Source organism: Eucyclogobius newberryi, unplaced genomic scaffold (assembly GCF_026437365.1).
Source record: "Eucyclogobius newberryi isolate DKJ021-1_F unplaced genomic scaffold, fEucNew1.0.hap1 SCAF_10, whole genome shotgun sequence".
Classification (NCBI taxonomy): Eukaryota; Metazoa; Chordata; class Actinopteri; order Gobiiformes; family Gobiidae; genus Eucyclogobius; species Eucyclogobius newberryi.
The window spans coordinates 33,654,262-33,670,655 of NW_027315724.1; the positions used below are offsets into that span (position 1 = coordinate 33,654,262).

General features: G+C 41.2%; 1 protein-coding gene across 1 annotated transcript in view; it reads left to right on the forward strand.

The window, feature by feature from the left end:
- The first annotated feature begins 8,977 nt into the window (after window positions 1-8,977).
- LOC140372023 (interleukin-1 receptor accessory protein-like) overlaps window positions 8,978-16,394 on the forward strand; it is a 31,112-nt gene continuing 23,695 nt past the window's right edge. Inside the window, exon 1 of the mRNA XM_072459280.1 lies at window positions 8,978-9,167. Within this exon, the coding sequence (XP_072315381.1) occupies window positions 8,978-9,167 (190 nt within the window). The remainder of the gene's footprint in view (window positions 9,168-16,394) is intronic.

The window sequence follows — 16,394 nt, forward strand, 5'->3', positions numbered from 1 at the left end:
GGCAGCATGGAGAGGGTGAGGATGTACTTCTTGCAGTTTGCATCATTTGCAGAAGGTTGATCGCTGTATCAAAGAGGCTCTCAAGACAAAGAAAGATAAATTGGTCCAAGCTGAAACTTGAACTGCTGGTGAGTAGATTATATACTGATTCTTGCATGTGTGTTTTCTCTTGCTCGTGGTAAATAGGACTAATCACAGTGAAATAAGTTGGCGAAAATATACATAGATAAGATAAGATATTCCTTTATTGTCCCACATGGGGAAATTTCATTGGTGCAACGCAGGTAGATCCAGAGGTAGATCCAGAAGAACAGATCACTTATAGGAAGTCTGAAAAACACTTTCAGTAGAAGATCTCCTATAAATAAATAAAAACTCCCATAGACAAATAAATAAATACATAAATACCATTGCATGTGATCACGACAGTAATTGCACATGAATATGTGTCACGACAGCACATAGATTGCACATGAATTCCAACAGCAATTGCACATAAGATAATCCTTTATTGTCCCACATGGGGAAATTTCATTGATGCAACGCAGGAAGATCCAGAGGTAGATACAGAAGAAAAGAACAGATCACTTTAGGAATATGTGCCTAGTTTATTACATGTAGGTGTAGATGTAATGTACGTAAGACTGTATGATGATGTGAGTTGAATAAAAGGGCAATACAACTTTTGCGATTGTTTACTGATTGTGCTCACCCTTGATTGAAATTCTTTTACTTCTCCTTTACTAGGAAGTTTGGTCAAAGCAGCTGAATCAAGAGCAGATGAATCCATCCTGATGTGTACCAGAGGTAAAGATTGTGTTGCCATTGAAGGCACCTCTATCACAAGAGGTGTTACAAAGAATACTCAAGCTTTCCGACAAAGAAGACAAGTGATGAAAGGTAACATTTTGGTAATCAAATAAAATATATATATTTCCATATATTTAGATAAATTCATAATTTAATTGAAAATTATTGTAATGACTACACGATAATTTTAAAGACGTTTGAATCAAAGCAAATTTCTGTTTGTAGTGAGCTAGTATATTTCAATCACTGACCAATCACTGCATTTCCTTGCTTTATACAGGTGACCTAAAGTCTGGGAGTATGGCGATGCATATACAGCATTCTGTGACACTGTGTCATCCGGACACGACTGATTGAAAATCAGGAAATCCTCAGAAGATGCTCTTGTCCCTGTTCCAGAAATTCATCAAAAAACACCCTGGTCATGGAAGTTACCGGTAATTAAATTATTCTTATTGTTTATGAAAGAAAACAAGAGACGATCAGATAAACATCACAGCTATGTTTATTCATGAAATTTCATTCAAGATCAAACCAATCCAGTTAGCTACAGGAGTCTACATATTTTCATTCATTTATTTATTTATACAGGGAAAACCCAGTGAGAAAAGTGGTTACCCTGTTAAAACACAACACAAAATAAACAACAAACATAGGATACTAAAACACAAATAAAATAATAATTCTAAAACTAAAACACAAATAAAATAGTAATCTATCAATACTCTAATTTTTACAGATCCGATCTTCTGAAGAAGAGATTACAGCGAGACTTACCACAGCTGAATATTCACAAACCACCAAGAAGAAACCTGAGTGAAATGGTTTCCACAGAGACGACAGGACTTCTCCACCAGGATTTTTCAACTGAAACTGATATGTCAGTTTCTGAGATGTCATGTAGTGATGGAGAAATGGTGCCAGAAAGTGGTAAAGATGCAGCACTGCGAGAGCTCTCAAGGACAGTTTACAGTGCAGGTGTATCACTGAAACAAGCGGTCAAAAGTGCCCCTAGTATGGATGAAACAAGCGGTCAAAAGTGCCCCTAGGATGGATGTAAATCTGCCTCCTACACAAGAGGATCTAAATGTTTCCTCTGCCAGAAAGATTGTGCCAATTGAACTTTATAACTTACTAGCTTGGTGTGTAGGTGCTAGTGATAAATTGACATTGTCTAACATGGTAATGTATCCGAGGAGGTTGATCTTTGTTTACTGTCAATTTGCCAAGATATATATTTGTCCTCAAAAGGTAAAAATCAAACCAGTGTTGTACTTACACATTTTGACATCAATCATACTTATATCATTCCTCTGTTTGTATGTATATCCTATTCTGCAGAAAGTTTGCCTTATACTAGCTCGAAAGATACACATGTTAATTAACCTGTTTATCACACTGTAAATACTGCTTTTATGATTGTAATTATTTGTTCATATTGAAAATACATTACATAAAATTATATCCGTTCTATAGAATAAAACCTTTACCAATAGCCTATATTTTCTTTCTTCAAATGGGCAACTGGTGTTGAAAGGGTTAAAATACTACTTTTAGATTATGTTTTTATAGTGTAGTATGAATCAAGAATAGAGAATTTGTAATTGTTGAAGCATCAGTTGAATACTAAATGTGGAGTAAGAGTTTTCAAGTGCGTAACGATAACATGCAAAATTGTTAAAATTGTTTTTTTTTACTTACGTTTGCACATAAACTGAAGCACCCAGAGTCTCACCACTTTACATCCTCCAAGAAAGTAGTAATGTCTCTGAGAATCTGAATTTCTGAAGTAATCAATCAAAGAATGAAAAAAATAAGAAGGTATGAAGATGGGTGTACACCCCAATTTGTCACATATTTGGGTAAACTGGCAACTTCGACACCTATTTTCTCAAATACTGGCAGAAATCATGCGGAGAACTTTTTCCCCCAGCTCAAGTACATCTTTGAGATTGGAAAACCACTTTTGAAAAGTAGTCTTGATGTGGTGGAGCAAAATTCATTTTCTAGCCACATTCTGAGTTACAGCCTATGGCCTATGGAGAGCAGCTTCTTCTTCCCCTCATCCACTCTGTGTGTGGGTCACTTCCCTTTGGAGCGGCTCAAGTCACAGACCCTTTGATTTCACCTCATCTTATTATGGGCCAATCCCTCGTCGCAGCAGCAGCGCGCGCGCGGAGGCGGAGCGTCTACCGGAATCCGCGCCACTCCCACTTCCTCCGTTCCCACGAGCGCAGCGAACTTCGGCCCCCCGTGTCTGCGTCCCCCGTGTCCCCCGTGTCCCCGGTGTCCCCGTGCGTGTCCCTCCTCCCGTGGCACCGTGGGCTTTTACGCAGCGCTGAGGCGGAGGAGGTGAAGCGCGCGCGGGGCCGTGGAGCTCGCGTGCGTCCCCGGAGCTCGCGTGCGTCCGTGTGCCGCGCCGTGCCGTGCGTAAAGAGTTTGTACGGGACGGGGACAGACCTCGGAACATCTGGCTCCATGTAAGTGACCGACCACCGCGGGTTTGTTGTTGTTTGTCTTTATTTACCCGCGTCATGTTCCGCTTGTTTGTGAGCGATTAACCGTTTCGTTTTCGCTGGATAATCGATCGGTTGTTTTGATCCGTTTGTGTGTTTGGATGTGGCGCTGACGTCTGCGCGGCTCGAGTTGGTCGATAGTGGCGATTAATCGATTCATTTCGAATAACGTTCACTGGTCCATGCGTCGGTTACGATTATTGTGGAAAAAATAGATTAAACGTCAAGTTTGTCACCGGCGCTTTAAACATTTTAACTTTCCGAAAGTTAAATGTGACAACAACAACAACAAAAACGTATTTAAGAAAAGTTATTTACATTTAGGTTTATTTTTGGACGATAGATTGAACAAAAAATCCTTAATTTTGCTGCTGAAACTGTCACGATTATTATTATTTTTGGTTCTTACGATTATTTTGTGACGGGAATAATCAGGATTATTAATTAACCTGATAATCATGATTAGTGTGTGAGCAGCTTCATGTAATCAACACTTCTGAATGATAAAGTAAAGTTTCCTTCTAAAATTGTCACTAATACTAGATCATTTTTGAGTGACAGTTTATTGCGACCGGAATTATTGATTTAACAAAATAATCTTTAGGTCCAGGAGCAGGTTTATTACTGGTTTAATGTGTTTAGCGAGTTGTCTTCATGAGTGAGGCCTTTTAGTTCAGGTTATTTGTTCAGATTGTCGTTACATTAATCTGGCTTTAGTCACTCACAATTAATGTATTAATCGTGTGGGTGTGACTTATTTTTATGTGTTAGTCACGGTTGTTATGTCTTAATGTTGGTTTAGTCAGTCCATTTATATAATAGCCCAATATTGGTCTTATTAATAACGATATTGCACAGTTGTTATTCGCGTACACTCACTGGTCAAGTTAGTTTTGTGCTGTATCTTTGCTGTTTTTGCTGTGTTTGGTTGAAATGATGTGTGATTTTGATTGAGTTTTGGTACTGCAGCTTTTTGGTAAAATTCTATTGGTTCATTCTTGAATTAAACTGGGACAAATCCTGTTTTTTGTCCTGTGTTATTTTCCATTTCTGCCTGGTTTAAGTGTTTTTTTGCTCTTCGGTGTAGTTCTTTTTTCTCTCCTTCAAAGCTAAAGCTCTAATTAAATTAAGATGAGTCTGTTTCACATCGATCGCTTTAACGTGACTTCACTTTGGGCTCGTTTCTAAGTAAATATGTTGAGCTGTCGCTGCTTCCACTGATAATCTCATTACAGTCAATCTCATCACCGGGGGGCGCTCTGCTGAGCTCAGCACCAAGACCACCTGCCTCTGTCCCACTCCTCCTCCTCCTCCTCCTCCTCACCCTCCTCCTCTGCTCCTCCTCTCCTCTTCCTCCTCCTCAGGTCACCTTTAAGCAGCTGTAACTTCAGGTCACCTTTACGCAGCTGTAACTTCAGGTCACCTTTACGCAGCTGTAACTTCAGGTCACCTTTAAGCGGCAGTAACTTCAGGTCACCTTTAAGCAGCTGTAACTTCAGGTCACCTTTACGCAGCTGTAACTTCAGGTCACCTTTAAGCGGCAGTAACTTCAGGTCACCTTTAAGCGGCAGTAACTTCAGGTCACCTTTAAGCAGCTGTAACTTCAGGTCACCTTTAAGCAGCAGTAACTTCAGGTCACCTTTAAGCAGCTGTAACTTCAGGTCACCTTTAAGCAGCTGTAACTTCAGGTCACCTTTACGCAGCTGTAACTTCAGGTCACCTTTAAGCAGCAGTAACTTCAGGTCACCTTTAAGCAGCTGTAACTTCAGGTCACCTTTACGCAGCTGTAACTTCAGGTCACCTTTAAGCGGCAGTAACTTCAGGTCACCTTTAAGCGGCAGTAACTTCAGGTCACCTTTAAGCGGCAGTAACTTCTGGTCACCTTTAAGCGGCAGTAACCTCAGGTCACCTTTAAGCGGCAGTAACTTCAGGTCACCTTTAAGCAGCAGTAACTTCAGGTCACCTTTAAGCAGCAGTAACTTCAGGTCACCTTTAAGCAGCAGTAACTTCAGGTCACCTTTAAGCAGCAGTAACTTCAGGTCACCTTTACGCAGCTGTAACTTCAGGTCACCTCTACGCAGCTGTAACTTCAGGTCACCTTTAAGCAGCTGTAACTTCAGGTCACCTTTACGCAGCTGTAACTTCAGGTCACCTTTAAGCGGCAGTAACCTCAGGTCACCTTTAAGCGGCAGTAACCTCAGGTCACCTTTAAGCGGCAGTAACTTCAGGTCACCTTTAAGCAGCAGTAACTTCAGGTCACCTTTACGCAGCAGTAACTTCAGGTCACCTTTTGAGCGGCAGTAACTTCAGGTCACCTTTAAGCGGCAGTAACTTCAGGTCACCTTTAAGCGGCAGTAACTTCAGGTCACCTTTAAGCGGCAGTAACTTCAGGTCACCTTTAAGCGGCAGTAACCTCAGGTCACCTTTACGCGGCAGTAACTTCAGGTCACCTTTAAGCGGCAGTAATCTCAGGTCACCTTTAAGCGGCAGTAACCTCAGGTCACCTTTAAGCAGCAGTAACTTCAGGTCACCTTTACGCAGCAGTAACTTCAGGTCACCTTTTGAGCGGCAGTAACTTCAGGTCACCTTTAAGCGGCAGTAACTTCAGGTCACCTTTAAGCGGCAGTAACCTCAGGTCACCTTTAAGCGGCAGTAACTTCAGGTCACCTTTAAGCAGCAGTAACTTCAGGTCACCTTTACGCAGCAGTAACTTCAGGTCACCTTTTGAGCGGCAGTAACTTCAGGTCACCTTTAAGCGGCAGTAACTTCAGGTCACCTTTAAGCGGCAGTAACTTCAGGTCACCTTTAAGCGGCAGTAACCTCAGGTCACCTTTACGCGGCAGTAACTTCAGGTCACCTTTAAGCAGCTGTAACTTCAGGTCACCTTTACGCAGCTGTAACTTCAGGTCACCTTTAAGCGGCAGTAACCTCAGGTCACCTTTAAGCGGCAGTAACCTCAGGTCACCTTTAAGCAGCTGTAACTTCAGGTCACCTTTAAGCAGCTGTAACTTCAGGTCACCTTTACACAGCTGTAACTTCAGGTCACCTTTAAGCAGCTGTAACTTCAGGTCACCTTTACGCAGCTGTAACTTCAGGTCACCTTTAAGCAGCAGTAACTTCAGGTCACCTTTAAGCAGCAGTAACTTCAGGTCACCTTTAAGCAGCTGTAACTTCAGGTCACCTTTACGCAGCTGTAACTTCAGGTCACCTTTAAGCGGCAGTAACCTCAGGTCACCTTTAAGCGGCAGTAACCTCAGGTCACCTTTAAGCAGCTGTAACTTCAGGTCACCTTTAAGCAGCTGTAACTTCAGGTCACCTTTAAGCAGCAGTAACCTCAGGTCACCTTTACGCAGCTGTAACTTCAGGTCACCTTTACGCAGCTGTAACTTCAGGTCACCTTTAAGCAGCAGTAACTTCAGGTCACCTTTAAGCGGCAGTAACTTGAGGTCACCTTTAAGCGGCAGTAACCTCAGGTCACCTTTTGAGCGGCAGTAACTTCAGGTCACCTTTAAGCGGCAGTAACTTCAGGAACCTCAGGTCACCTTTAAGCGGCAGTAACCTCAGGTCACCTTTACGCGGCAGTAACCTCAGGTCACCTTTACGCGGCAGTAACTTCAGGTCACCTTTACGCAGCAGTAACTTCAGGTCACCTTTAAGCAGCAGTAACTTCAGGTCACCTTTAAGCAGCAGTAACTTCAGGTCACCTTTAAGCAGCAGTAACTTCAGGTCACCTTTAAGCAGCTGTAACTTCAGGTCACCTTTAAGCAGCTGTAACTTCAGGTCACCTTGCCTAACAGCCGGAACTGGACGCTCTCTAAATGCGTTACTGTAAATGACCTGTAAACTAGCACATGATCGATACTATAAAGGCAATGATCTGGTTTTGAGCAGTAGCAGAGTTCCGGACGCAGGTTTATTTACTGTGCCATCGTTTGGCTCGGGGCGCGTGCGTTGGTGCCTCTAAGTAATAGATGGAGCCGGGGCATCTCCGTGCTTTATGTCCCTCCAGGGCTCCACTACCACTGCCAGATCATCACCACGCCACATTAACTCCGTCGCTCCGTCTCATCCGCTCCATCCCTCTCTGTTTATGTTCTTCCCTCCTTCTGTCCTCCATGAGTTTAGCCACAAATGTGTGCCACAAAACCGTAATAGAGTGATGATTTAGCAGCTTTTGCGCAAACATTCCTGGCATTCGCGCTCACGTTTATTCACTTTAAAGGTGACTCGTGTAACTTTTCCGCTTGTCAACAGATGAGATGTTCTTGCTTTGATTGGAATGTCCCAGAACATGGCCTCGCACTTTTATCTATCCTGCATTAATTTCATCACGAGTGGTTTTATTACTGAAAAAGACCTCGAGAAATATGCATTCTTTCTGCGAGCGGGCGTGGCTTCACAGAACCTTTAATGCTGTGCAACAAATCTAGGCAACAACCAAAGTATTGCACCTTCATTTTTAAGATTGCACCCCAAGTAACCGGAGGAATTGGCTTTTTTGAGTACAATCGAAAGGGTTCCAACATATTTGCAACGATTCAAAATGCGGTCATTATTTAGGTCTAAACCAGGTCTAAACCAGGTCTAAACCAGGTCTAATCCAGGACTAATCCAGGACTGATCCAGGACTGATCCAGGACTAAACCAGGACTAAACCAGGACTAAACCAGGACTAAACCAGGACTAAACCAGGTCTAAACCAGGTCCAGACCAGGTCCAAACCAGGTCCAAACCGGGACTAAACCGGGACTAAACCGGGACTAAACCGGGACTAAACCGGGACTAAACCGGGACTAAACCGGGACTAAACCGGGACTAAACCGGGTCTAATCCAGGTCTAATTCAGGACTAAACCAGGACTAAACCAGGACTAAACCAGATATAAACCAGATATAAACCAGATATAAACCAGGTCTAAACCAGGTCCAATCCTGGTCCAAACCGGAACTAAACCGAGACTAAACCGAGACTAAACCGAGACTAAACCGAGACTAAACCGAGACTAATCCAGGACTAATCCAGGACTAAACTGGATTTGGAGGCTGTTTGGTTCAATTGCGTCTGCTGAGTCGAGGGACATTTAATAGATTTGACATCGGGAAGAGCCCAGAGGAGTTCCACTGCCATAACTCATAAATAAAACTGGAGCGATGACAATTTTAATTTCCCAAAACTGTTGATTCATTTTCTTGCAGCGTTTGTGGCCGGAATGTGAGCCAAAGTCAGTCAAGTGTTTTCTGCAGAAATGAAGTAAGATGTCTTGGTCATCGTTTTGGTATTTGTTTTTGACTTTATAAACTGACAAAGTTTATTATTTCTATTAAGAGTGTGTTTTGAAACTTCCTATAATCTGTCCTTTCCTCCTGTTCTTTCGATTAATCGATTTGTTGTTTTGAACGCGAAGGACAAGCGAAATGTGAGTTTTTTTTCTCAAAATTTGACCTGAACTGAGGACGCCCTGGTGCAGTTTACTGTATTTTCCAGACTATAAATCGCACCGGAGTATAAGTCGCACCAGCCAAAAAATTGAGTAATAGAGAATATATTTTTGAGGAAATTCATTTGATAAAATCCAAGACCAAGAACAGACATTTGACTGACGACATGACTCAAATTGCTTAAAAATGTGTTTGTGCAGTGGATAATGATCAATGTTGATGGTCGATTTAAACTTTAATTGTGATTTCCCTGTCCGTGCTCTAACATCAAACCATAACATTCTTCCACTTACATGTGTGTTGTTGTTTTTTTCCCACAGGACGTCTTTCATCCCCTCTGCCCTGGTCCTGTGGCTGGTGCTCGGTTCACAGACAGCGGTCAGCGAGTCCAGTGATCCGGCAGGTGAGTGCTTTGACCGCAAACATAACGGTGAACGTGCCGTCGTTTTTTACACGGGCTGCGAAAAGTGTATTATTGATGAAAATCCTAAATACCGTATTTTTCGGAATTTAAATCACAAAAAAAATGCATAATAGAGAAGAAAAAAACATATATAAGTCGCACTGGAGTAAAAGTCGCATTTTTGGGGGAAATTTATTTGATAAAATCCAAGACCAAGAAGAGACATTTCATATTGAAATGCAATTTAAAATAATTACAGATGAGAGAACATGGTGAATAGGTGTACGTATGCTAACGCTAACACCTTCAGCTACATGACGTATGCTAACGCTAACACCTTCAGCTACATGACGTATGCTAACGTAGCACCTTCAGCTACATGAGGCACAGACAGAACTGTGGTAAGTGTCTGGTATGTTAACGTAACATATGAACAGTTATTCAGATAACTATAGCATAAAGAACATGCTAACAAGTTTACCAAAGCATCAGTTTTACCCCAAATCACTAAATCCGTTGAATTCTTCTTCCTCTGTGTCACTTCTAAACAACTCCACAAACTCCAGAGGTAGAGGAAGTGCAGATTCTTCATCTGCGTCGCTTAGAGCCTAGAGCACCCTCTTGTGGTTGTCGGTATTAAAATAACTAACAAAATTATATAGTAATGTGTTTATAATATCACATATAAGTCGCTCCGGAGTTTAAGTCTCACCCCGTCTAAACTATGGAAAAAGGACTTATAGTCCGAAAAATATGGTAGTTTGTTCTTTTTCGACGTTTTGGATTGATAATGCCACTGAGTTTGTTACAAATGTTTATGTTTTAGAGTTTGAATTGTCCAGATAATGATTAGGATTATTTTTTGTTGTTGAATAATCACAATTGTTTGATTGGTTAACCATTTTGGCCAGTTTAGAAAACAAGTGAGTATTACACCGCCTTCTACAACTCATTGATCTACAGTATGCGTGTTTAAGCGTGGAAACAGATTAGTTTAGAGACTTGTGGGTATTGCATTATTGACTGCAGTTGGTCTGTGTGGCTCCTCGGAGTCTCCTGCACTGTTTTAAATCATTATTATTCCGACTCTTGCCACAGCAGTCTGCAGTCGACCACTGAGCAGAAAACCCACTGTAGACACCGTTGAATTTTGTGGATGATATTGGCAAAAAAAATGTGTTTGTATGTTGAGGATCTTGATATATATGAATTGTGTAATATTGTGTTCTTAATGTTTTGCCTGGTAAAACGAAATAAATGCTCCAAAATTGCGAGAAGTGAGACGATGTTTCGATCACAAATGGATCTGCTCTTGATTAAATGTGATAAAACATGTCGTTGAATGTATTTGTTAACGTTTATGCATCAGGCAAATGGAAAAGGAGTGTGAAATTACACACAAACAAAATAAATATCACTTTATTTCATTCTTAATCAGCCACTTCTGCAGCATTTTGAACTTTTCACATTAATATTATTACAAACTAAACACGCAGTATTAAACTGACCTTCAAAACATGAATGATATGATATATTGCCCACATCTATTGATAATACATTATTGTGAAAACATAAATTCTGTGAAGTTTCTGTTTGTTATGATTTGTCTTGCATGAATAACCATAACATCAAATATAAGAAGATTTTAAATTTTTCCCAGGATAGGGGAATTTTTTATGTTGTATTTGCAAGAAAAAACACCAAATATAAGATTAAGAAGTATAAATATACCTGATGAATGAAACGAAATAAAATGAGCTCAAACCTAAAAACATTTTTATCCATGTATAAGTATATGATTTGTTCACATACTTCACTTACAGGAAATGACATAAAACCTAAGTATTATCCGGTTGATCAAGAATCGCAATTATTTAGCAATATAATCATAATAAATAAAACTATATGTAACACAAAAATAATAACTGTGATTTTTAGAAGCAAAATTCGGTATTTTTAAATTAATCTATCATAAAAAATATACATCTAAATATAAGTATAATTTTTCTAAAGCTTGTCACACACTTGAGCAATAGTGACGTGTTGAACAACAAGAATGAAAGAAAATAAAAAATGTCTCTGTTGTTTGGTCATAATCTGAGTAATCGTGAGTAATCGTTAAATCGTGATGTTTTCTCTCACAATATTCCACTAACACTAAACGCGGTGACACCTCTAGACCTGGAAAAGAACGACACATTGCGTACGCTCCTGTCGTTTGTGTCTTTTACATTGTTTGTGAATGAAAGGGCTCCGCTGGCGCTGCTCTCGTGGGACGTCCCGTGGATGTGTCCTCGGGGGTCGTCGGTAACGCGAGCGGAGGTGCTGGACGAGCCAAGACGGATGGTGCGCGACGGGGCCATAGATCCTCAGGGTTTAAACGAGCCGAGCGGGTCAGTGTTCCAGGCGACCTCTAGATGTGTCCACTCCGTTTGATCATGAAGAAATCCACAGCCAATCTACAAATAAATGTATAAAACGCAGATAAAAAATAAGAAAAATACAACATTATTAAATCAAAATGTCACACACGAATAAACAATTTCTGGTTTTCATGAGTAATACGCTTGGTTTGTAAATATTCTCATTCTAGTAGCCTTCAGTCACAATATTTCAACCTTATTTGGTTTAAAATGTATCTAAAAATGTGTCAATGTGTCAATGTGCAATAGAAATAACTCATTTAATAAATAATGGCTGATTTGTCGACTATTAAAGGTTTTGTTTCTTTGCAAGTCGAGAAGGGTTTTATTTATTTATTTAGACTAGACTAAAAGACTAAATTTAAGGCAGGCTTTTAGCTAGGATTTGAAAACACCCCGTCCAAATAATTTTGTCCAAGGGCTTAACATTTTTTGGGGAAGGCTATGGAAAGCCAGTATCACAAACTTCTTTCAGACGCTATTACAAAATAAAGCGGCACTTTTAACGCGGAGCCGCCCGCACGGTGATCTAGAACAGCACCCGCACGCCTCTCGTATCATATTGACTTTCCAAACTCTCGCGCCGCCTGCGCCTCTCGGCCGTGCGGGTCACACTCTGCCACTTAGGAGCGGCGTATCACACCGTATTTTACATGGTATTTGGCCGTGGAGCTTCGGCAAACGTGGAGCTTCGGCATTTTCCAGACCACGGCTCGGCAGCCAATCAGAGCCAAGCACACAAACTTTGTCAACCAATCAGTGTGCAGCATGTAAATTTTCACTTGTAAACTTCTGCTTCCCGGCCCAATTTAATGATGATATTCCCTTTTCTAAAATGTATTAATAAAAATTACACCGTCTTTGCCCTCGAAAATGCCCGTCCACATGTCGAAATACCCCGTCCAAAAAACGGGAAGACTCTAGCTAAAAGCCTGAATCAAGGCTTATTCAAACTGAATAAGGAAGGATGTCACGATTATTTAGTTAATCAATAATTGTGATGATTCAGGTCGAAAATAATCGTTTGATTGAATTGAAATTGAAAATAATAATAATAATGTGACAATTTCAGACAAAAAATTTGGTATTTAATTTAATCTACAGTCCAAAAAATACATCCAAATACATTGTACTTATTGTTTCACATTCATTTTGCCATTCATAAAGTTTGAGTTGGTAAAGCTGGTCTCAAACGTGGGGAATAATAACGTGAATTGGAATGAACAAAAAAATTAGTTCGAAATCATGAATAATCGTTAACTCGTGATGATTTTTCCCAACTCAAAACTGTCAACAAAAATGAAATATTATGACATCGTTAATCGAGTGTTTGCATTTTCTGTCAGACAGAAGACCTTTGTCCTTATCGCGAAACATTTAGCTTATTGCAGTATCGATCATTGCGTTGCAATTGCAATGCCACCCTACTGTGCAATGCCACCCTACTGTGCAATGCCACCCTACTGTGCAATACCACCCTACTGTGCAACGCCACCCTACTGTGCAACGCCACCCTACTGTGCAACGCCACCTTACTGTGCAATACCACCCTACTGTGCAATACCACCCTACTGTGCAACGCCACCCTACTGTGCAACGCCACCCTACTGTGCAACGCCACCTTACTGTGCAACGCCACCCTACTGTGCAATACCACCCTACTGTGCAATACCACCTTACTGTGCAATACCACCTTACTGTGCAACGCCACCCTACTGTGCAATACCACCCTACTGTGCAATACCACCCTACTGTGCAATACCACCTTACTGTGCAACGCCACCCTACTGTGCAATACCACCCTACTGTGCAATACCACCCTACTGTGCAATGCCACCTTACTGTGCAATACCACCTTACTGTGCAATACCAGCCTACTGTGCATGGTCTGTTGGTTTTATAGGAAAACGCCACGTCTTCCATTTGCCTTACTTAATCAGCTTGCGTAGTCAGTACATTTGCGCGCAGCTCCCGACACAAAAAACACGCCGCCGTAACCGTCCCGCTGCACGCGCCGGAGAGAACTCGGCCCGGTGAAGGTGACTGCAGACGAACGGATGCTGCAGGCGCGCCGGGGGGAGAAGTGGATGAATGGGATGCGGCGCGGGGAGAAGAGTGGACCAGTGTTAGAGTGGGTTTTAATGGGAAGACTAATGCCGTGGGGCCTGGAAAGTGACAGTTCAATTACCCGCGAAACCGCACGAGCTGCAGGTGGAGACGCGAGCATTAATCCAGCGCTCAGACGGGTTTTGCATGTTCGACTAGACCGCAAGACAACGTGGAGTTCTGTCAGAGAAACGGTAACTCATTTGTCGGAATACGTAACGTGGACAGAGATCAAGCGTCGAGAAAGAGAACCTTTACTTCAGAAATGACTAAGTAGAAGTACAAAGACAACAAGACAACATTTGAAATGAATGTAATTGGAAGAACAAAGCAATAAGTATTTACCAAAAATAAAGAAAAACTCATATCTGAAGAAGCGCTGCAAGAAACGCAAATGTTTGTATTTAATATTTTTAACACTTGCACTGCAGACTAACCAGACCTTTTACTTAAGTAGCTGTTTCTGAAATGTAAAATATACTGCTCAGGAAGGAGTAAAGTTACAATAAACTACTCGGAGAAGAAGTTTAAAAGTAAATGTGAACGGGTACTAAACACCTCTGAAAACGGGTATTCGACTTTGCTTCTGTTTCAGGAAAATGTACTGGAAGTGTTTTAAAGATATTGATTTTAAAGGCCCAAACAATTAGTTAAACAAGTCTTTTTATTGATTTTTGTCGGTTCAGAAGGTCAGAAGATGGGACATTGCCGCTGCTGTTGGACAGTTGCAGAGAATTAAAAAAAATCACCATTCATACACCATGGTCAGTGTTGTTGTGTTGTTGGCAGAAAAGGATTTTTGTGAGTTTGCAATTGTGATAGTTAAAAGGTGATACTGAATTAATATTAAAAGAATAGAAAACAGGTCCTTTGATGGACCAGTGGATGAAGGAGATGGAGGTGGTGCTTCAGGGCTAAGGTTCACAACGACACGTTTTGGGGGGTGTCACTGCTACAGAAAATGAAGCCTGCGTAAATTCAGCCTGGAAGACCTAACTCCACCCATCTACGTCAAGGCCACCTATATAATCAGTCTAAAGCTCAAATCTATTCATATGACAAAACAATTACCAAAATATTCCCCTTTTGGCCTTAGAAAATATAACCGGGCCAGTCAGATGAATGCGCTGAGGGCTTGACCAATCGCAGCGCAGCATTGTCGTTTGGGCGGAAGTCACAAGGACAAACCTAAACAAACAAATATTTATCACGACATTATGCATTTTCCCAACTGCTTTTGGGCGGAGAGCCTGTCCAGATTGATAAATGTGGAGAACTCAGTTTAGAGCGATACACATCGATCTGGAGGAGCCAGGTCAATGAAAACATTCTTGCACCTCCTCATTATATTGAGGAATCATTTTTGATATAATAATCATCATGACAGGCCTAGCTGAACAAAGACATGCTCTGCCTAAAAGGGGGTGTGGCAAAAGCTGTCAGAACTATGAAGTATCTCCACGTATCTGATTCAAACTGCATTCAAAAGACCAGTACTGCACAGGAGTCTCATGCAAAAACAACAGTTTATACCGAAAAGTACCACTATATCTTTATGTTTGATCCAAATTCTTCAGCTGTAACTCACTCTATATCTTCTTAGTTTTGCTGTTGTCCCATATCAATCTTTTTAATCTAAATAACCAGTCGACTTATACAAATTTTGTTCCAACACAACACCATCAATCAATTAATCGACTAAACGAGGAGCCAAGGATTATACAGCCCTGATTAGGACTAGCAGATTTAAATATTCTATGTCCGTTTCTGTGCTTTTATTTGTTTTGCGCAGCACTTTGGAAACGGTTTCTGTTAATTAAAAGTGCAAGATAAATACACTGGTTTCGGCTTGGAAGTGGAAGATGGAGAATATTGTTTTCGCTTAAGGACACTGGCCAACTCCCCTCTTTTTCAGATTAGCTGACCACGTCCCTTTCCTCTTGTAATAACCTGGTTAACCTTCTTGTCTAATTACTTCACATCTTTAGTGCGCGCCCTTTCGACCCTTACATTTATTTCTGTTCCTGGGGGCAAAGCGGGGATTATTTCCTGTCGGCCGTCAGCACTCGGTGGCCGTAATGCCTCAGAAACACCGGGTCGTTAGCAGGATCATCACATAGTGGCCACTCATCATCTTCTGCCCCTCCTAACGAGCCTCATCCATTAAAACATCGACCGCAGTGACGGATTCCGCGCGCCTCCTCTGGCACGTCGTCCAACGCCAAATTTGATGGATATTTATTGGGAGGATTATTAAGTCAGGACACAAACCAAATACGGGCATTTGAAAAGGGCACGTCCCAATCAACTGATGCCACGGTTACGCCAACACTCAATGTCAACGTAATCAGGCTTTTGTCTCTTCTTTTTTCAATGTCTCCTAAGTATTTCATAACAATCTTGAAATAAAACAAATTCTCACCAAGTGAATGCCACAACTTGCATCTGGAATATTTGTTACAATGTTAATGCAGTTTAAAGTATATTGCTGCATAATTATGAAGACATCCAGGCAAAGAATATGTCAGAAAACTAAAAATGATAAAACTGGACTAGCATAATTTGAAAGCAGATGTTTCTGGCTCGTGGCAAAATGTCTGCTTTAAGTTAATTAAGTCAAGCTGTTCTAGTTTATGTCAATTATCAGGACTAAACCAGGACTAAACCAGGACTAAACCAGGACTAAACCAGGACTAAA